Genomic DNA, 23,656 nt, shown 5'->3' on the forward strand with positions numbered 1-23,656 from the left:
AAAAAAAAAAAAAAAAAAAAAAGTCAGACCAATGAACAGTTTTTCTTTTACACCCAGAGGTCAACAAGGTAGGAAAGCCCCCATATGGAAGAGTGGATGATTAGGTGGCCTGAGGCTACATTCCCAGGGGATGTTTTACACTAAAGTCTCCTACTTGGAGGAGATGTTCAGGCAGTGCTTGCTCTGAATTACAAGGCTCAAAAGCGGTCTAAAATAGTGACCTTGGGAGGGGAGAAAAGCATACTAAATTTTGATTAAATCATGGTAACGGGGCTTCCCTGGTGGCGCAGTGGTTGAGAGTCCGCCTACCAATGCAGGGGACACGGGTTCTTGCCCCGGTCCGGGAGGATGCCACATGCCGCGGAGCGGCTGGGCCATGGCACGTCTGGGGCCTGTGCTCCGCAGCGGGAGAGGCCACAGCAGTAAGAGGCCCGCGTAACACACACACACAAAAAAAAAAATCATGGTAACGGTCATTGTACCCAATGATCACTGAGGACAACTGAGGATGACACTGAGGCTGGGACTTTGGAGTATTCCTATCTGGCTGGTTCCTAAGGAAACAAGGGAGCTATCTCGAGTCATACTAAAATTGACAGGGAGGTGTAGTTCTTAGCTAAGTAAGCTGTTTCCTTTAGCACAAAAGAAGAAAAGGAGCTCTTCAACCTTTGATATTTTCAAGTTACAGAGTTTAAGTAAAGCCTAACATTTTCACTCCGTAATATGACAGAAAGCGAAATTCAAAAAATAATAAATACATGTGTTATATTTGAATAAAGGAATATTAGAAAATTTAAACTAATACTGGTAATAACAAACTTGCCCAGGAACCTTAGCGTTTATGACTTGGGATGGCATTGAAGGACCCTTCATACTCATTGTGCCTGTGTTGTGACTCTCCCTGTCACATACAAGAGAAATCAGTAAGTGCCGAAATGTGTTGCTCTCAATCACTAAGTCAGAAATCTATGAACCATAAACGGAACAAAATCCTAGAGGATATTTTCAGACCAAAATTTAGTCTTAACTGAGCTCATCCAGTTCCGAGGCTTCCTCATTCAGAGGAAGGCGGCACCATGAAATAGGGCCATTTCAGTGAGATTATTTACAAATATTTGATCATGATAAACCAGTTGGAAGTTTTATAACTGAAAACACAAGGCCCCTTAAGGGTAGTTAGACAATGAACGTAATATATTTGCAATTGAATTAAAAACAAATGAATCTACTATACAAGTGTACTTATTTACAAAACAGAAATAAACTCAAAAACATAGAAAACAAACTTATCGTTACAAAAGGGGAAAGTGGGGGAGGAATAAATTAGAGTTTGGGATTAACAGATATACAGCACTATATATCAAATAGACAAAAAACAAATACCTACTGTACAGCACAGGGAACTAAAATCAATATCTTGTAATATCCTATAATGGATTAGAATCCAAAACAGAATATATATATATGAATCACTTTACTGTACATCTGAAACTAACACAACATGGTACATCAGCTATACTTCAATCATGGTACATCAGCTATACTTCAATAGAAATAAATAAGTATGGAGGCTCCTTAAAAAACTACAAATAGAACTACCATACGACCCAGCAATCCCACTATTGGGCATATACCCTGAGGAAACCATAATTCAAAAAGAGTCATGTACCACAATGTTCACTGCAGCACTACTTTCAATAGCCAGGACTTGGAAGCAACCTAAGTGTCCATCGGCAGATGAATGGATAAAGAAGATGTGGCACATATATACAATGGAATATTAGCCATAAAAAGAAATGAAATTGAGTTATTTGTAGTGAGGTGGATGGACCTAGAGTCTGTCATACAGAGTGAAGTAAGTCAGAAGAGAAAAACAAATACCATATGCTAACACGTATATATGGAATCTAAAAAAAAAAAAAAAAAAATGGTTCTGAAGAACCTAGAGGCAGGACAGGAATAAAGATGCAGACGTAGAGAATGGACATGAGGACACAGGGAGGGGGAAGGGTAAGCTGGGACTAAGTGAGAGAGTAGCATGGACATATATACACTACCAAATGTAAAATAGATAGCTAGTGGGAAGCAGCCACATAGCACAAGGAGATCAGCTCGGTGCTTTGTGACCAGCTAGAGGGGTGGAATAGGGAGGGTGGGACGGACACACAAGAGGGAGGGGATATGGGGATATATGAATACATATAGCTGATTCACTTTGTTATACAGCAGAAACTAACACACCATTGTAAAGCGATTATACTCCAATAAAGATGTTAAAAATAAATAAATAAGAATAAATGCGGGACTTTCCTGGTGGTCCAGTGGGTAAGACTCTGTGCTTCCAATGCAGGGGGCCCAGGTTCCATCCCTGGTTGGGGAACTAGATCCCGCATGCATGCCGCAACTAAGAAGTCCGCATGCCGTAACTAAAAGATCCCGCATGCCACAACGAAGATCCCGCGTGCCGCAACTAAGATATGGCGCAGCCTAAATAAATAAATAAATAAATAGTTTTTTAAAAAGAGTAAATGCATGTTCTAATGGCAAGAGGCAATATATGAGAAGGAATAAGGGTAATAATTTAGGAAGTGAATCCAAGGGTTAAAGGTGGAGTAATTACTGGAGATAATGAGTTCTCACCTATAACCTTGACTTTGGGAGGTTAAGATGGGTATGGTAAAAAAAAAAAGGTCATTGAAAGTGTACCAGTTAACTGGCTACAAGTTTTGCTATGGTAACAAATATTCCTGCATTCTCAATGGCTTACAACAAGAAACACTGATTGCTTCCTTATATTATATGAATCATTATTCACCTCTTGCTTCTTTCAATAATTTGATTCTGTCATTCCCGGTAAAATTTCAGTCTATGCAAGACCATTCTTGCAGTAGAGAGAAGACAGGGTTATACGAAGCAAATAAAAGCTTTGATTTCAGGTTGAAACATGCCATTCTACTCACACCAAACTGGCCCGGGAACTCAAAAGGCATAAATGAGCAAGGAAGTACAATCCTCTCAAAGGGAAGTAAGGGTTGCCTAAGTCAAGCAGCCAACCTTGTTATCAAAGGGCAGACATGTATAATCTCACAGGGTGATAATTAATAGGTAATTATTACAATATATGATACTGCAGCTTCCGTCACAAATAATTTGTCCCTCCTCTGTTCACAATAAATAAAACTACTAATTTCAAATGAAATAGGGAATATTACTACAGAACATGAATACATCAAAATGATATAAAGAAGCTATGATAAAACTCTACACATTATACCTAACAACTCAATAGCACATTAAAACGATTATATACCATGGTTAATGGGAATGTATTTTTAAAATATAAGGATGGTTCAACATATGGAAATCGTTCAATGTAAAACAGCATGTTAACAGAATGAAAGAAAAAGACAACATGATCATCTCTACTGATGCAGAAAAAGCAGTTGACAAATGTCAACAGTCTTTTATGATAACAACACTCAATCTACTAAAAATAGACAAAAATTCCTCAACATTAAGGACGTACAGTAACAGCCCATGGCTAACATCATACTCAACAGATTTTCCTCTAAGATCAGGAACAAGACAAGGATATCTGCTCTCACTGTTTCTAAAAACGAATTACTAGAAAGCCTAGCAGGAGCACATAGGCAGAAAAAAATAAGTACATAAATGGTATCCAAATAGAAAAAGGAAGCAAAATTATCTCTGTTGACAAACAACATGTTCTAGTATGCAGAAAACCCTGAAGGTTCTGCAAAATAAACCTGCTAGAAATAATGAAGGAATTCAGAAAAATTATGAGATAAAATCAACAAATAAAATCAACTGTGTTTCTATAAATTAAAAATGAACAATCAAGAAGGAAATTCAGGGGGAGTTCCCTGGTTCCCTGGTGGTCGAGTAGTTAGGATTTGGCGCTTTCACTGCTGTGGTCCGGGTTCAATCCCTGATCGGGAAACTGAGATCCCTCAAGCAGTGCTGTGTGGCACAAAAAACAACAACAAAAAACACTCCTTAAAAAAAAACAAGGAAATTCAGAAACAACTCTATTAACCATAACATCAAAGAAATAAGTAAAATACTTGGAATAAGCTGACATTTAAAGGGAAAGATTTTGTACACTGTAAACTAAAAACACAGCTGAAAAATATTAGAAAGGACACAATGCAAAGATATCCCAAGTTCATTAATTGGTAGTCATTTTCTAGATGTAAATACTACCCAAAGCAATCAACAGTCAACCCAATCCCTAGTAAATCCCAAGAGTGTCTCTTGAAGGAATAGATGAACACATCCTAAGAGTCACTGCCCTTGAGAAATGGTTTGTGATATTCCTCAAAATCAGAAAAAATCCTTTGGAAAGACTTATCAGCCAGGCTCTGTTGATACTTTCTGTCTCATATCCTAGAACATGCTGACCACTCCACTACATAGCTTGAAATGGTGATTTTGTATGCTGCAGGAAAATATTACAACATATGACGGAAACTGTGCTACATCAAAAACTTCTGTTACCCAGCAAACCCACACGATGGAGAGTCCACCTGAAGTTGTGCATTAACTAAGGGTGGCTCATCACAGCAGAGAAACTGGATAAAATTTCAGACCCTAGGACTAGGTATTTCAAAAACAAGTTTCAGAGGCAAAATCATGCCAACTTAGGAGAATATGAAATCAAGAAGAGTATACATTCCCCAACTTGACAGAGCAGTACAAGAGCAAAACAAAATACAAGATTTGTAGGTCAGATATTATACGATGAAACCATGTGATCTACCCACAGGAGACAAACTAAAAGGCTGAAAGATGCATATTCATCCTTTGAGGGACCGCGGACTAGAAATAGGATCTCTCTGGGACTTACACTCTAACAATCTTTATACTCTATGGCTCTATGAGTTTGACATTTCTAGTTTCCATATATAATACCTTTCTTTTTTGTCACAATGTCATCATTTATGGCTGACATGTATTTTCTATATCCATTCACTTGCCAACAGGCATTTTAGTTCTTTCTACATCTTGGCTGTTTTGAATAATGCAATAATATTCATTGGAGTACAAATACTAACCTCACTATAATGATGTGATTTCATTTGGATATGTAGCCAGACGTGGGTGTCATAGACTGTGTGCCTGTTCTATGTTTATTTTATTAAGGAAACTCCATACTGTCTTCAATAAAAGCCCTAACACTTACATTCCCACCAACAAAGCACAAGGGTTCCCTGTTCTGTGTATTGTGCGTGCGTGTATGTGTGTGTGTGCGTGTGTTTTCACACAGGTAGGGAGAGGACAGCAGAGGAACCAGCACTGACCTGGCAGCCAGAAAGTAGCAGCTACAGCTTCCCAAGGATGAGCCTCTGGGCTGCAGATCACTGTGGTGCTACTTGCCCTCTGATTCTTGGAAATATCTTTCACTACATCAGAGAACTTAATGGCCCCTCTCAAGTTGTGTCCACAGACACATCCCTAGCAGAATATCCCTAACGAAAACCTTTTGCCATTCAAAGCTTAGTACTCATAATTTTCCTTCTGGACTCAAATGAACTTACAAACTCTCATGGGGTCCAACACAGTCTCCGTACAATCTGAATCAACTCATCCTACTATAAAATACGAGAAAACATTCTACTTCAATAAATCACGCCTGAGGGAAAACTACATATATCTTCCTTCACCATGACCACAGACCAAACACTGTCATCTCCAAAAAACTATATATAAAAGAAAGATGTTTCCAATGGTGCACATGCCCCAGTGATAACCCCAAATCTCCCACGGAAACACTCCAAATTCTCTTCTGTATCTTTCACAGTGCATCTAAAACTTTCTTCATTTGGGACCCAAAATACTAAAAAATACCAAAGATGACTCACAACACGATCACTGAAATTTTCCCTGTATTACTCTAACAATCGCACAATGACTCTACACCATCCAAAAGACCCAGGAGAAGTCACCTGTGGTGTGGAGGCTGTAGGGCACCCTCTAGATGGATAGACTGAGGACAAGGCACCCATCCTCATGCACCCAAAGATCCCTGTGGGCTCAGCTCAGGCCATACTTCTCACAACACTGGAGAAAAATGTTTTTCTCTGCCTAAATCCACTGCCTTCATTCGTCCCCAGGTATAACCATGAAATATCCAAATAAACCAATGCATGGAAACCTCAGTCTCAGCAGCTATGTCCCAGGGAACCTGAGCTAAGACACTACGGCACCTCAAACCATGCAATGCACCCGCAACTACCCATAAACCCAATACCAGGTGCTCCAGCCAGAACTGACACATCCCTTGCCACAAACCCCTTGAGACCAAAGCGACAGCTGAACACACCATGCATGGGGCTCGTCTTGATGCTTGCCCTTGCGGCCATATCCAGCCTATAGAACCCTACAGGGCCCCCTTCAATTTCCCCATTTTTCCACCTCTCCTCATGCAAACACGGGCAAAGAGGGCTGAAAGGCACAAGTATCTGTCTGCAAAGGCATCGCAACAGGAATATTCACAAGAAACCATCCAAAGGACGCTGGGCGTTCACTATGAAGGTCAAGAAGTTGACCCTCCTGGGAAAATTTACCAGCAACTGGGGACGTTATGGACTTCAGTTACAAAGGCATCGGAATTCAGTGAGGAAGTCTCAAAGAGAGAGGGTCCCCAGGTCTCTTGTCTCCTGTTCTCCCAACTCACAGGTAATTGAAAGATTAATTAGGGCTTCCCTGGTGGCGCAGTGGTTGGGAATCCGCTAGCTCTTTGACAGGGACTTCATTCATTCCCCTTAGGTTCTGGATTTATGCCCCCCACTTAGCACAGTGAAATCACTATCCTGGACTCTGAGTACATGAAATGCTTGAAGGCAAAGCTCCTGTCCAAGGTGGCGACTGGTCACTGGATGTGCAGAGACTGGAATACCTGGGGGCTACAGGGGAGCAGTGACACAGGAGACTAAACACAGGGACACCTCAGGACACTGCATGAGGACATCAGATTTGTAGGGCTTTTTACAGCTCCCTACATCTTTTTGCTTTTGAGTAATTAAGTAGCCACATGGGGTAAGGATCAATTAAAGTCGAAATGTCCAGAACAAATATGGGAACCACCCTCATCACCTACCCTGTTCACCTGGTCTCTCCTTAGGGGAGATTACTCAGCCCATCGCACAGTCCTAGCTTCTAAACACATCCCCAGAGTGAGACGTTGCAGCCATCCTCAGAAGAAGAGGAAAACGTGTGCTCTTCAGTGAAGTGAAAATGGGAAAGACTCCAAATAATCAATGGAGAAGGGCATTTCTCGTGAGGGTGATTGATGTAGGGACAATAAAACCATTAGTGTGACAAGAGATTGTCAGGAGGGGCTGGGGAGACCTCCCTGAGCCTAGACCTGAAGGAGGACAGAGGGCCTGACCCATGGTGACTTAAAGGGAGAAGGTAAGAAAGGAACTAAGATCTGAGACAGAAAAGGTTTTGGTGTTTGGGAACAAAGAAAAGGTGAATGTGACCGGGGCAGAGTGAACCATGAGAAAAGGTTAAGCTCCCAGGATGAGGCTGGAGACCCCGGCAGGGTCCTGAGGATGACACAGGGCTGTGTACCCACAGTGAGGAGTCAGGATTTTGTCCAGCGCACAAACGGTAGCCAGTGGAGGTCTGAGTGTAAGAACTGAGAATTAAAATTAGGGGCTTCCCTGGTGGCGCAGTGATTTAGAATCCGCCTGACAATGCAGGGGACACGGGTTCGATCCCTGGTCTGGGAAGATCCCACATGCTGCCGAGCAACTAAGCCCGTGCACCACAGCTACTGAGCCCGCATGGCACAACTACTGAAGCCCATGCGCCTAGAGCCCATGCTCCACAACAAGAGAAGCCACCGCAGTGAGAAGCCTGTGCACTGCAACTAAGAGTAGCCCCCGCTCACCACAACTAGAGAAAGTCCGCGCACAGCAACGAAGACCCAACGCAGCCATAAGTAAATAAATGAAATAAAATAAGTTAAAATTAAAACTCTAAATTCAACTGGGCACTGCCACACACAAACTCACGCCCAACTGGGCCAATCATTTCAAGGGTCTCTGTTGCTCAAATGAAGAATTTCTGGTGGAGTCGATCACCTCCATGTTACGAGTGGGCTCTCTGAGGCAGTTATGAGAAAGTCTGAGTTGAGTGAACAGAATCGGGCGTAACTGAATTCTAAAAAGGTCACCCGAAGGGTTAAGTGGGAAGAGTCTGTCCTTATTGCTCATCCTATTTAAAACACCATCTATCACGGGTCTGAGCAATGGAAACTTCTCTTTCAAGGTCAGATCACACTGGTACCAACCATTTAATTCTTCTTTTCCAGAAAAATTACATTAAAATAACTTAAAAATACAGGGAGTTTTCAGTTGCCCTAGTGGTTAGGATGCTGGGCTTTCACTGCCCTGGCTCGGGTTCAATGCCTGGTCAAGGAACGGAGATCCTGAAAGCTGTGCAGCATGGCCACTGCAAAAGCACAGCTGTTGGTGCAGAAAACATTGTAAGGGGTCAGCTGAGAAATAAGCTCTCAGCAAACTTCTTCATCATGAATAGAGAGACTCTGTTGGAAGCTTCCAAGTCAATCTAGTCCATCCTTCATCATTTGTACAGAACAGGTAAGAGGGACCTGAGGAAAAAATCTTCCTATCATCTCACAGCCATTTTAACATACCACAGAAAAAGGAAGAAAACAAAATATAAGGCTAACTGGCTAAACTTGATTTTGAATGTTAATATAAAACATCATTGGGGCTTCCCTGGTGCCGCAGTGGTTGAGAGTCCGCCTGCCGATGCAGGGGACATGGGTTCGTGCCCCGGTCCAGGAAGATCCCACATGCCACAGAGCGACTGGGCCTGTAAGCCATGGCCGCTGAGCCTGCGCGTCCGAAGCCTGTGCTCCGCAACGGGAGAGGCCGCGACAGTGAGAGGCCCGTGTACCGCAAAAAAAAAAAAAAAAGATGCCACCAGAAAAAAGAAAATTACAAGCCAATATCACTGATGAACATAGACGCAAAAATCCTCCACAAAATACTAGCAAACCGAATCCAACAGTACATTAAAAGGATCATACACCATGATCAAGTGGGATTTAACCCAGGGATGCAAGGATTTTTCAATATCTGCACATCAATCAGTGTGATACACCACATGAAAATGAAGTTAGAGACTTCCCTGGTGGTGCACTGGTTAAGAATCTGCCTGCCAATGCAGGGGATACGGGTTCCAGCCCTGGCACGGGAAGGTCCCACATGCCACAGAACTAAGCCCGTTCGCCACAACTACTGAGCCTGTATGCCACAACTACTGAAGCCCGCGTGCCTAGAGCCCATGCTCTGCAACGAGAAGCCACTGCAATGAGAAGCCCGCTCACCACAACTAGAGAAAGCCTGCGAGCAGCAACGAAGACCCAACGCAGCCAAAAATAAATAAATAATGAAGTTATCTTCTGATACAAATAATTACTAAATGCACAAATCTTATTAACAGTTTTGCAATTGTCATCCTCATCTGTAAACCTAAGTAAACAAATTTTATATTTACTATATTCTAAAGCCACAAATCAGCATATCACAACTTAATCATCCATATCGAGACAATTCAACATCCATCTGGATCCAGTTTCCCCAACACTACCTGCACTACTGTGCGTTTCCATTTCATTCTCTTTATCTTTCTCCCTTTATCTATTTTGTCTCTGTTTTTCTTCCCCTCCACTCTGCTGGTGTTCTTGTTACGGATCAGGATTTTGGGGCTCCTTTATCAATAGAAATTGCTAAGAGTCCAGACAAGAAATTCAGGCAAGGCTTTATTGGGACTCATGCAGCAACAAGTAACAGGATCCCTTGCTTGCTCCCAGGGTCAGGGGGCAAGTTTGTCCCTTATATGGAGTGAGGTAGGGGTGGGTCCAGGGGTCAGGCTGGAGCGGTGTGCAGGGTGCATGCACAGTATCCTGTTTTTGCACCCAACACCTCAGAAGTGGCAATTGGGTTTTTAGTTTCTTTGTATATTGTTTATAATTTGCCCCAACTGTTCATGCACACAGTTATTTTTAGTTCCTTCTACTTTCTTTGTATTCTGTCGCTCCAGATGTTTGTCCAGGTGTAAGCATTGCAGCAAAGGTTGCCAGGTCCCAGATCCCAAACTGTCTCATTCTTGCCCTCCTATATCGACCCTCACATGTGTCCAGTCCACTCTGCAACTTGTTTCCCCTCTTATGGCTCTTTCCCAAAACCTTTCTGATTACCCTAAATCTCTGGATATTCGTGCCTCTTTCTTCCCCCATCTCTGCTCCCTCTCTGCCCTTGGGTTACACTCTTTCTATCCCTGTATGCTCCCTTTGTCCCCACTCTCTAGCACCTCCAGGTGGCTATGCTTCTTTCCTGCTCGTTTTCTTCCTCTGCTCCTGAAATCTTTGTTTCTTCTATCTCTCCAGGCACCATGTTGCTCTGAAGGCCAAGGTTCCAACTTTTGTCTTCCGCCGCCACGCTATGTGTTGCCTCTCCACTGTTATTCCCCTCCTGCCAATGATCCTAGGTCCCTCCCACTACGTTGCTCTCCAGTCCCGCAGATCCTATTTTAATTACTTCTATATTTATCACAGTGCAAGACTTTCAAGGCTAAATTTATTTTATGTTATTATTCCTCTTCAAGATCCTCAGCCATGGTTCACGTTCCCTTCGATTCGCCCTCATTCTTTTTTTTTTTTTTTTTTTTTTGCGGTACGCGGGCCTCTCACCGCTGCAGCCTCTCCCGCTGCGGAGCACAGGCTCCGGACGCGCAGGCCCAGCGGCCATGGCCCACGGGCCATGGCTCCCGGACCGGGGCACGAACCCGCGCCCCCTGCATCGGCAGGCGGACTCTCAACCACTGCGCCACCAGGGAAGCCCCGCCCTCATTCTTTTCTCCTCAGTTTTTCTCCTTGTCTCTCAGTCACTGTGTCTCTGCTTCTCCTGATCCCCCTGCCCCACATATTTAGAGGGATGGAGAATAAACAAGATGCCCAGCTACTGGAAGAGACCATTTGGAATTTGGGACGGAAGAACACTGGGTGTCACACGTCTGGCCCAGGTCACCCCCCCCATGCGGGCTGAGGGGAAGGGCTGACTACGAAAGGGAGGCCGGGGGAGCACAAGGACCGGCCTGAGGAGACGCGAGGACAGAGGGGCTGGGAGGGAGCGAGGGGGTCTCAGGAAAGGAGCGGGCTCTCCAGAATGCCAGGGCCAGGGAGAGGACACGGCCTCGCCGGCAGCGGGAGAGAGCGAAGCTGCGGGCGCGCGAATCCACCTCGCAGAAGGGGACTTTACAAGGCGCAGGCGGAGGTAATGAAGGATTTTAAGCAGGAAAATGTCGCGAAAGGCTGTGTCTCGGTGGACCGAAGACCGAGAGTGCGAGGCTAGGGGGCGCGAATCCCCCTCGCGGAAGAGGACTTCTCAGTGCGGGGGGCGGGGGTACTGAAGGGTTTTATGAAGGAAAACGACGCGAAACGCGGTATCTACATGGAAGGCAGAAAAGCCACGAGAACAGGCAACCTCGCACCGATTTCAACCCAAGTGAACAGATACCCAACCTGTAACAGCGTCTGGATTTACTCGGCCGGAGGGCCAGGCGCTGGGGTGTAAGGTTAATAGTCACTCCCAAGACCCTGAAGGCAGAATACGGAGAACAGCGCAGCACATACTTACAGCAAAGTAGAAATACTTCGTAGCGAGACCTCCAACACGTGTACCCCGTTTCCGGTTCAGGAGGAAAGTGCGTCCGAAGGGACCAGGCGGGACTTCCGGGGGCGGGCTCTGGGCGGGCCGCTACTGGCTAGGGGCGGGGCGAGAGCCCAGCTCTGCGCAGAGAACGGGGGGAAGGGTCTGGGGTGGCGGGGCGAGTGAGAGCGCCGTGCTTCCCCTTTTCTTGTAACTGCTGATTTTAAGTGACTTTCTGGAACACTTTTAAGGTAAAAGCTTACAGATGTGTGGGCCACTGATGTGGGAAACTGAGATGTTTCTCTCCCAACAAGTTAAAAGTGGTTTCAATAAACAGCTGTTTTTGCCAGCAGGTTGCTCGCATGTCCCGCTCCTGAGACTCCAGCAATTCAGTGGTCGGGAACTTGGGCCTCCAAGTGGTAGCTGTGGCGCAGTAGTTTGATCTGGGAACATTTCCTGAAGTTGAATTAGTTTTAGGAAACAAGAGCTGGAATTCTCTCTTTATTACAAACCAGAATGAGAAATACAAAACCCTCCCTGGGGAGAATGGGCCATTTCACACTGACACCCTACAGAAGAGCTTTTCCTTTCTATTCCTAATTCAGCCAGGACAACAAACCCAACACTCTGCTCAGTTCCACAGACTCGGGCAAAACTTGGGGTTTGAGGCTGGAGGACTAAGGCATATGATAATTTCCGTACCTAACCATTGTTTTAAAAAGAGTTTTTAAAAGGGTTTAAAATTTTAATTGTTATAAATTGCATTGTTCTTTCTTTTTTGCTAGTGTTTTGTTTGCCTTTTAAAACCACATTTTATCCCCAGTTTTGAGAGGTACGTGACATACATCACTGTATGATTTTAAGGGGTACAGCATCATGTTCTGACTTACATATATTGAAATAATTACCGCAATGTTTAGTAAGCATCCATCATCTCATATAGATACCATGAAAATAGGGAGCAACAGAAAAAATATTTTGCTTTCTATGAGAACTACATTATCCTTTGAGACACTTGCTCTATTCCACACTTGTGAAAATTATGTTTAACTATATACTAGAAAAACTTGTTTATGAAATTATACTTATGTACATAAAAACTAAGCAATGTAATCTCAGATGACTCTATGTTCATCATGAAGATAATTAGAACGTTTTACTTTGTATTTTTTGCAAGATGCAGTATAGTTTAGCTCTTCTCTTTGTTTATATTTTTGAAAGTTCTGACAAGTGTGGATAACAGAGGCTGTGAAATATTCTTCAGAAGACACTGGAATTTATTTCCATGTAAATAATAATTACATTGCAACATTTCTAAGGGCATTTAATAGGGAGGTATATTCTCCTTATATGAACCCTAGAGAAAGTAAAACTAGATTATCAAATACGCAATAAGTTCATTTCAACCCTCGGTATTTTGATAACAATCTCTCTTAGATAACATCTGCTACAGAGTGCATTTTATCACATCCCTAACATGTGAAACATTTCATCCATAGAGACACTAGAATCCATTCAAATATGATGAATTTTAGATAGGGAAATTAACATTTTAAGTATTTCCAGGTACAATGATCAGAACGTCCTGGTGTATCACACATACGAATACAAGAAAATATATCACATTTTTATTATTTTATTTATTTATTTTTTTCTCTACGTGGGCCTCTCATTGTTGTGGCCTCTCCCGTTGCGGAGCACAGGCTCCGGACGCGCAGGCTCAGCGGTCATGGCTCACGGGCCCAGCCGCTCCATGGCATGTGGGATCTTCCCGGACCGGGGCACGAACCCGTGTCCCCTGCATCGGCAGGCGGACTCTCAACCACTGCGCCACCTGGGAAGCCCTCAACTACACTTTTTTTGAACACAGACAACAATATGTCTCCCACAAGAAATGCACTCCAAAACTTTACACAGTAAAAAAAGCATAAAAAAATACACCATTTCAACACCATTCAAAATAGTGGCTAACATAATACAAAGTAAACCAAAGAGTAAATAATGTGTCAAGAATAAGGAAATCTATTTTATAATCATAAAGACAGAAATTCATCAGAATGACATGGCATTTCATTATAGCCACAAAAATATTCTGGAGAAAAGTTTGGAGACAACAACACAAGGATAAATAATCTACTGATAAGTTTTTCGAAGCCATCATGGATAGAAATTGTTAGATTCTCTAAAGCCCAAGAACCTACGGATGCACTGTTACCTTCTGGTATAAAGTACCTAGGTGGAAGAAAACTGTGGTGGTGAAAGGAACATGATTCATTAGGATCATAAAAAATAATTAAATTTTATTAATTAAAACAAGAGACCTATGATACATTCTGAATAAAACAGTAGCAAAAGGCAATGACAGCAGTTAAATGTCAAATATACACATAGAATTCTGGGGCTTTATTTTTTTATACACTTATTTATTTTATTTATTTATCTTTGGCTGTGCTGGGTCTTCATTGCTGCATGCAGGCTTTCTCTAGTTGCAGCGAGTGGGGGCCACTCCTCGTTGCGGTGCGCAGGCTTCTCATTGTGGTGGCTTCTCTTGTTGCAGAGCATGGGCTCTAGGCATGTGAGCTTCAGTAGTTGTAGCACGTGGCCTCAGTAGTTGTGGCTCCCGGGCTCTAGAGCACAGGCTCAGCAGTTGTGGCACATGGGCTGCAGTTGCTCCGCGGCATGTGAGATCTTCCCAGTCCAGGGCTCGAACCCGTGTCCCCTGCATTGGCAGGTGGAGTCTTAACCACTGTGCCACCAGGGAAGCCCTAGAATTCTGGGACTTTTGATTAAATTTTCCTCTTGTGATAACTGCTCTCCCTTTAATTTCGAAGAATAAGACTAGTTTTTCATTAATCATAGATCTATACAACAGCTATTCCCATGCAATGGAGGAAGTGACCAAATTTTCCCATGCATTCTGCCTACCACATAATCAGTCCCTGTTAACCTGTCACTCTCCTCCCATGAAAAGCCCATTCCCTTAACGTCCTGCCTGACCTATTCATGGTCAGTTAGTAAAGCATTCTGTCCTATAACCCACTATGACCTATCTACAAAAAGACACATGAGGCTTCCGTGGTGGCACAGTGGTTAAGAATCTACCTGCCAATGCAGGGGACACGGGTTCGAGCCCTGGTCTGGGAAGATCCCACATGCTGCAGAGCAACTAAGCCCGTGAGCCACAACTACTGAGCCTGAGCGTCTGGAGCCTGTGCTCCGCAACGGGAGAGGCCGCGACAGTGAGAGGCCCCCGCTCGCCACAACTGGAGAAAGCCCTCGCACAGAAACGAAGACCCAACACAGCCAAAAATTAATTAATTTTTTAAAAAGACACATGAATTAACATGATAAATCATGTCACAGTTTTACATTATTTTTTGTCCCCCCATGTTGATAATTCAAACAATATTGCATTTGATAATTCAAGGTCCTTGTTTTCTCAGGAAACATGGATGTGACTGACCCACACCTAATCAAATTGGACCCCTCATTTTATAGATTCCTTCCCAGAGACTATCATGAAAGACCTGTAATGCAGGCATAAGGTCAAGACTTCAAACTTCAGGTTGAAAGGTTATAAATATAATGTAGTCTTTTCAAAAGAACTCCAATAATTACATATTTATACAGAGAAGATACTGGCATACTTCTACATATGTCCTTCTTCTGGTACTACAAACATCATGTCATACGTTTTAACGTATTGTCACTTGCAATGATTCTGCAGCATACAGTATCTCACATTAACCTTGGACAAATAAGACATTTATTCCTAGTATGGATTCTCTGATATGTTATCTGTTGTAAGAATCGCTCAAAAAATGTACCTAATTCAAAAAATTTACTTAATGTAAATTAAGTAAATTAAAATTTACTTAATGTAAATTAAAATCCTTACATTCGTAAGGATTCCCTCCCAATATGAATTCTTTGGTGGACCCTGAGGATGCACTGTTGGGTCAATATCTTTCCATGTTCAGTAAATATCTATCGTTTCTGACCTGTATCAATGCTCACATTACAACAAAGGTGTGGATAGCTGATGAAAATTTTTACAACATTCATGACATTTGAAACGTTGCTCTTCAAAATACATTCTCTGTTTCAGAGCGTTGATCTTCAGGTACAAGCCTTAGCACACATACTGCTTTGTGTGCTTTCTCTCAAAGATATACATTGAGAAATCTAGTGCATTGTGAGGCCTGGATAAAGCCTCTGCTCATACATTTGAAGGGTTTCTTTTCAATGGACCGTCTGCAGTTAACTAATACTTGAAGTCAAGAAAAGGTTTTGTCACACTCATTTCATTTATAAGGTATCGCTCCAGTATGTCCCACCTTGTGATCTTTGGGTAAAAGCCTTGCCACACACATTACATTTGTGTCTTAACTACTGGATCGCTAGGGATGTCCCTAAAGTGTCAATTTTGAACGAAGACCTTTCCACATATATCACATTAATATGATTTCTCCTCTGTATTTATTACCTGATTTGTAGTACGGGTTGAGATCTCACGAAAGGCTTTCCAACACTCATTACCTTTTAGAGATTTTTCTGCATTATGAATTCTCAGATGAATTGCAAGGTCTGAATTTCAACTATAGACTTTGCCAAATTCATCACATTTATATTGAGTTGGCCAAAAAGTGCCTTCTGTTTTTAAGAAAAAATAAAAAACACATTTTTTTCATTTTCACCAAGAACTTTATTGAACAACATACACCCTTTTGTTCCACTACCTTCTGCCATTTTTCAGGAAACTTCATAATTCCAACTTCCCAAAGCTTTTCATCTTTTTGAGCAAAGAACTGTGCCAGTTGCCTTTTACAGTCTTCCAGGGAATTGAAATTTTTTCCATTAAGAGAATTTTGTAAAGACCGAAATAAACAGAAATCCATGGCGCCATGGTGAATATGGCAGATGAATTAGAACTTCCCAGCCAAGCTGTAACAGTTTTTGCCTGGTCATCAAAGAAACACGTGGTCTTGTGTTATCCTGATGGAAGATTATGCGTTTTCTGTTGACTAATTCCGGATGCTTTTCATGTAGTGCTGCTTTCAGTTGGTCTAACTGGGAGCAGTACTTGTTGGAATTAATCGTTTGGTTTTCTGGAAGGAGCTCAAAATAGAGGACTTCCAATCGCACTGTAGACACATCATCTTCTTTGGATGAAGACTAGCTGTCCGTGTGGTTGGTGGTGGTGCACTTCACATGGCCCACGATCTCTTCCATTCCACATGATTGTACAGTATCCACTTTTTTTTCTTTTTTTTTTTTTTGCGGTAGGCAGGCCTGTCACTGTTGTGGCCTCTCCCGTTGCAGAGCACAGGCTCCAGACGCGCAGGCTCAGCAGCCATGGCTTATGGGCCCAGCCGCTCCGCGGCATGTGGGATCTTCCTGGACCGGGGCACGAACCCATGTCCCCTGCATTGGCAGGCGGACTCTCAACCACTGCGCCACCAGGGAAGCCCCCAGTATCCACTTTTCATCACCCATCACAATTTATTTTAAGAACACAACTTTTTATTATGTTTAAGTAGAGAATCGCATGCAGATATACGGTCAAGGTTTTTTTTTTCGCTTAACTTATGTGGAACCCAAGCATCAAAGCAATTCATATAACCAAGCTGGTGCAAATGATTTTCAACGCTTGATTTGGATATTTTGAGTATGTCGGCTATCTCCCACGTGGTATACTGTTGATTGTTCTCAATTCATGTCTCAATTTGATCACTATCAACTTCAAATGGTCTACCTGACCGTGGAGCATCACCCAGTGAGAAATCTCCAGCACGAAATTTCGCAAACCACTTTTGACACGTTCGATCAGTCACAGCACCTTCTCCATACACTGCACAAACCTTTTTTTGCGTTTTGGTTGTGTTTTTACCTTTCTTGAAATAATGAAGAGTAATATGCTGAAAATTGTTGCTTTTTTCCTTCCATCTTCAATATTAAAATGGCTACACAAAAATTCACCAATTTTTATGTCTTTTTTTAAAATGCACGCTGATATCGCAGCTGTCACATAAAATCTAACAAAATTGTTTGAATGAAGTTAAAGACAACTAAGTGCTCCTAGAGCCACCTTACGGAAAAAACTGAACCTTCTGGGCAACCCAATATAATTTCTGTCCTGTATGGATTCTCAGGTGTTGAGTGAGGGCTGAGATGTGATAAAAGGTTTTGCCAAACTCATTACTTTTGTATCAGCTCTCTCCGGTGTGAATTTTTTGATGACTTACAAGGTGTGATTTTTCACTAAAGACCATGGCACACTCATCACGTTTGTAAGGATTCTCTCCAGTATGAATTGTCTGGTGTCTTATAAGGTGTGCTTTTCGACTAAAGAACTTATCACACCCGATACACTTGTAAGGTTTCTCTCCCGTATGAATTCTCTGATGTCTTGTTAGGTTACTTTTTCGACTAAAGAGCTTGCCACACTTAATACATTTGTAAGGTTTCTCTCCAGTATGAGTTCCCTTATGACTTTTAAGGTGTGCTTTTCGACTAAAAAACTTACCACACTCAATACATTTATAAGGTTTCTCCCCAGTATGATTTCTCTGATATCTTGCAAGTAATGAATTTTGAGGAAAGACATTTTCACACACATCACATTTATGTAATTTCTCTTCTGTATGGAGAAACTGATGTCTGCCAGGTTTTGAGCTGTAATGAAAGATTTTCCCACACTCATTACATTTGTAAGGTTTCTCTCCAGTATGAACTCTCTGATGCTTTCCAAGGTTTGGCTTTTGAGAAAAGAACCTGCCACAGTCATTACATTTGTAAGGTTTCTCTCCAGTATGAATTCTCTGATGACTTTCAAGATTTGAATTTCGATTGAAGACCCTGCTACACACATTACATTTGTAAGACTTCTCTTCATTATGAACTCTCTGATGCTTTATAAGGTATGCCTTTTGATTAAAGAATTTGCCACACTCATTACATTTATAAGGTTTCTCCCCATTATGATTTCTCCGATATCTTGCAAGGAATGAATTTCGAATAAAGACATTTTCACATACATCACATTTATGTAATTTCTCTTCTGTATGGAGAAACTGATGTCTTCCAAGTTCTGAGCTGTAATGAAAGATTTTCCCACACTCATTACATTTGTAAGGTTCCTCTCCAGTATGAGTTCTCTGATGACTTGCAAGGTGTGAATTGTGAGTAAAGACTTTTTCACATACATCACATTTATGTACTTTCCCTCCTGTATGGAAGATCTGATGTCTTTTGAGGTATGATCCCTGAAGGAAGGTTTTGCCACACAGATTACATTTGTAAGATCCTTCCCTGTGTGCTTCCTGTTCTTGTGTCACTACTGAAGGACGCATAAAACTACTCGCATGTGTACTAGAAATGTTGGTTTGCACACTAGAAGAAGTTCCTTCAAGTGGTGAAAATGAGGCACTACTCCTGATATCCTTGTCCACTTGAATAAATTCATCAATCTTCTCTTCACTTTTAAATATATGCAGTTCAACCCAAAAGCTTAATGCCAGCCTATTTTCAATAGGCTTGATTCCTGCAACACTTCTAACATGTTCCTCTCCCTTCTCAGTGAGATTTTCGTTATAGGTTATAGGTATTTGGTTGTAATCACTTTCCTCATCTCTCTTCTGAGACACTAAGTCATACATATTTTCTTGAACATCGCTGAGGTAAAAATGTTTCATTTCATTCCTTTCATGTCTTTCTGACATCACGGTTTGGAATACTTCTCCTCTATCAGTATTTGCTTTCAGTTGTAATATCTTGATCACATGCATGTAAGAGATATCTACAAGATATAAAGAACCGTAAGTATCCCATTCACTACAATTCATGAATAAATGTTTCAGGTTAAATAAGCCATATTAAACCAAGTAATACTTCTATCAAGCAAAGTTATGAACCTCACCAACCATGATATTACAATTTGAAGAAACACAATAGGAATGATTCTTTACTAAAGCTAAAGTCATCAGAGGTAATTCCAGTAATTTTATGGCGCACTTTTAAACAACCTATGACAAAAATACTCACGTTGGAAAAACTGCTGTTAGCTATCAAAGTGTAGTTTTCACCCATGATGCCAACCAAAGCACATACCAATTATCAGTAAACATACTGGTAATCTTTACTCGAGTAGAAAAGGATATTAAACTATATGTGTGTGTGTGTATGTATATATATTTTCAGAATACTTATTATACATGAATAAATACTAAAGAACCAAAAATATATTGTAACAATAAATAAACCAAAACTAGCTTATCTAATGAATAATCTAAATGACTGCCACTTTAGAACTGGGAAACAAATATAACACAGAGAAAATGAAGAATTTGATAAATTTTTTTTTTTTTTGACCAGGCCCATGTGGCATGCAGGATCATAGTTCCCCGACCAGGGATCAAACCAGTGCCCCCCGAATTGGGAACACGATGTCTTAACTGCTAGACAACCAGAGAAGTCCCAATAAAACATTTTTTTAAAACAACTAAATATTTCTAAAAACCTCCTATAAAACTATGTACCCATGAAGAAGCATAAAACATCTGTAAGATCACCATCTGGAAATCAAAATTAAATAAATTAATTATCAATAAATGAAACATTCTCCAGTTATATGAACAGCCAATAAATGAGCAACTCCCTATGTATGCAGGGACCTTAAACATCCAGTTCATTGGCTCTGGCATACATGTAATGAAGAATGAGCAACTTGTAAATTTATTTAATTATGGTCAGATACAAAATTGTGGGGAACAAATTGCAAAAATAAGGTATACAAGATATAATGCAAAGAGATAGTATAATAAAAATAACAGAATAATAATATATCTTTTCAACCAAAATAACTTTTGAGTTTTTACTATAAAAAATACACTATTCAAAGCCATCTAACAGTACTTATTCCTTTGAAAAGGCTTGAGGAAAATTATCAAGATTTTTCAAGGAAAGGAAGTAGACTCAAGAGGATTACGTACATGAACTCAATAGACAAAGAAACTACTGAGACAACCAGGATGTGCATCTGGACTTACAGTGTGAGAAAACATATTCTTAAGATGACCCTCAACCCAAGCAGCCCACCAGACTAAAGTACCAAGAGTTAAAAGTTCTGGCTAGGAAAAAATGCTCCTATTGACAATTTTTTACAGCATGTCAATGTGGTGAAATGTTTACATACATTCTGGGTATATCTGTAAAATCAGAATTCTTAGGTGTGATATTGTGATTTATTAAAAATACGGACTCGGTGATTGAGATGAGAAATTCATTACTCCCACTCACAACTTATCTGCCAAAACTGGTCCCTTGGCTTGCCTTGATGGAACGGGGCTGCGAAATTAGACAACGGGCAAAAAGAGTAAGAGACGTTTCACTAAAATCAATATACAGAATAAAAGTAGGAAAAAGAAAATATATTTAACATCACCAACCAGTGTGAGACCTCTGAGTTTTCTGTTTCCTCCATGTGAACCCCCGACTGCCTTCAGGCGTCATAAAAAAGGGAAAGTCTCTACTACACTCTAGTGATATTCATTAGGAACTTGTAATTGTCTGTGGGAACTGGCAAATGGGAACAAAGTTTTTCAGAAACATTCTGAGCTCACCAAGTGTGCACTGTCATTGAAACACAGCTGAATTGATGTTGCGATTCTAGGAGATGGTATGTCAGAATAAAAAACACATCTTAGAGACTGGCTGTGTCCCTCCCACCCAACACTCTTACACTACACTAAGTCCACAGTTCTAGCAGCAGGAAGGCATCAGCAAAGTACTTTGCTGAGGCAAAAGAGTATGTAAGGGGAAAAGCAGTAAATGCTCAAATCTCAAACACGCAATGCTCTAGGGTAGAAACTAATCCAGTGGCAAAGACACAGAGGAAGGAAGAATAATTCTGAAAAATCAACGGAGTTTGTGGAGAAAAATTACAGTTCCTGAGGACCACAACAATCCCTGACTGGTACTACTATAATTTAACGTAATGCTCACTGATGGTGGTTGTGGATGGTGGTTATCTATGAAGCATGTAATATGATATTAAATTTATCTATAACTTTTTTTTTTTTTTTTGCGGTACGCGGGCCTCTCACTGTTGTGGCCTCTCCCATTGCGGAGCACAGGTTCCAGACGCGCAGGCTCAGTGGCCATGGCTCAGGGGCCCAGCCGCTCTGCAGCATGTGGGATCTTCCCGGACTGGGGCACGAACCCGTGTCCTCTGCATCGGCAGGCGTACTCTCAACTACTGCGCCACCAGGGAAGCCCCTATCTATAACTTTAAATCTAATTTGCCTGATATAAAAGAGCCCTGACACTATTTTCGTGGTAATAGAGTAATTGCTATAAAATGTCCATGATATAACGAAAATATTTTTCTAAATAACTCCTACAAAACTATGCGCCCATGAAGAAGCAGAAAACATTCTGAAATGTTATATCATCTGTAAATCAAAATTAAATATTAATAAATGAAATATTCTCTAGTTATATTAACAGCCAAAGTCTGAGCATTTTAAGGATATAATTACATTAGTTAAGAATGTGAACACAAGAAAGAATGCTACTAAAATATTAACTATAAATATACTTTAAACAAAAAATGTATTGGCTTTAGAATATCAAAAGTTCATGCTAACACTCCAGGTGATCAAACATTAAAATTAGCCTACCCCTCAAATTACTAGAAATCATACCATTATATTTTTTAACACTAGCTTTGCAAGGAAAAAAATGAAACCAATGAGGAGTGATATCAGCCGGATAGCAGAAAAGTAAACAAGAGGCACTCATTAACATATGTGGAACCCAAGTTTAAAACAATATATAAACATACAAGCCTTTGGGAAAACTCTGCAAACGAGTTAATAAGCGATACCACTCAAGCAACTACCTATCCCAAAAACACTAAACAGAAAAGTGTAGCAAAGTTCATGACAATTTGCTGGTCTTTGACTCCCCAGTCCTTTCTTAAATCACATTGAGACTGAACTGGAGGAAACCTCCCAATTTTCAGAGGTGCCCTCAGGAGGAATGATAATAAAAACCACAATGAGATATTACATCATGCCTCTTAGAATAGCTCTCATTAAAAAGACCAGAGGTGACAATTGTTATTGAGAATGGGGATAAAATGGAATTCTAGTAACTCTGAGACATGGGTTTGTGGCATTCCTCAAAATCAGAAAAAAAACCTGCAAAGACTTATCAGTCAGGCTCTGTTGATACTTTCTCACATCCATGATGACCACTCCACTACATAGCTTGAAGTGATTTGTACATAACAGAAAAATATTACAGGGCTTCCCTGGTGGTGCAGTGGTTAAGAATCCACCTGCCAAAGCAGGGGACATGGGTTCGAGCCCTGGCCTGGGAAGATTCTTCACGCCACAGAGCAACTAAACCCACGTGCCACAACTACCTAGGCTGCACTCCAGAGCCCGTAAGCCACAACTACCGGGCCCACATGCCACAACTACTGAAGCCTGCGCGCCACAACTACTGAAGCCTGCACACCTAGAGCCTGTGCTCCGCAACAAGAGAAGTCACCACAATGAGAAGCCCGCACGCCACAACAAAGAGTAGCTCCCGCTCGTCGCAACTAGAGAAAAGCCTGCGTGTAGCAATGAAGATCCAACACAGCCAAAAACAAACTTAAAAATTTTTTTAAAAAGAAATGGCTCAGGGATCTAAACAAGAAGACAGGGATTGAGACAGATCAATGCAGGTTCTGAGGTGCCAGATGGAATCAAAGAGCAGCCAGTGTTTTCCCATCTTCTGATGAGGCTTCCTAAAAATATCAAATGGGGACCGAAGCAGGAAATGTTCAGGGATCGATGACTGGACTGACAACTGAGCATACAGTGGAACCATGCGCTGAAGGAGAGATGAAAGGGCAAGGGACCTTCATAAAACAGCCTGCCTCATGCTCCTCAACGACA

General features: G+C 41.5%; 1 protein-coding gene across 6 annotated transcripts in view; it reads right to left on the reverse strand.

Annotated features, from left to right (window-relative positions):
- Positions 1-17,682: 17,682 nt before the first annotated feature.
- The window catches only part of LOC113605695 (zinc finger protein 160-like), a 67,354-nt gene continuing 61,380 nt past the window's right edge, over positions 17,683-23,656 (reverse strand). For all 6 annotated transcript variants that reach the window (XM_027079223.1, XM_027079226.1, XM_027079227.1 and 3 more), the window contains one exon: positions 17,683-19,506. In XM_027079223.1, coding sequence (XP_026935024.1) covers positions 17,918-19,506 — 1,589 coding nt within the window. In that variant the 3' untranslated portion in view covers positions 17,683-17,917. The remainder of the gene's footprint in view (positions 19,507-23,656) is intronic.

The sequence above is a fragment of the Aethalodelphis obliquidens genome, unplaced genomic scaffold (assembly GCF_003676395.1).
Source record: "Aethalodelphis obliquidens isolate GAN/ISIS:26980383/991018 unplaced genomic scaffold, ASM367639v1 scaffold43, whole genome shotgun sequence".
In the NCBI taxonomy this organism is placed as follows: domain Eukaryota; kingdom Metazoa; phylum Chordata; class Mammalia; order Artiodactyla; family Delphinidae; genus Aethalodelphis; species Aethalodelphis obliquidens.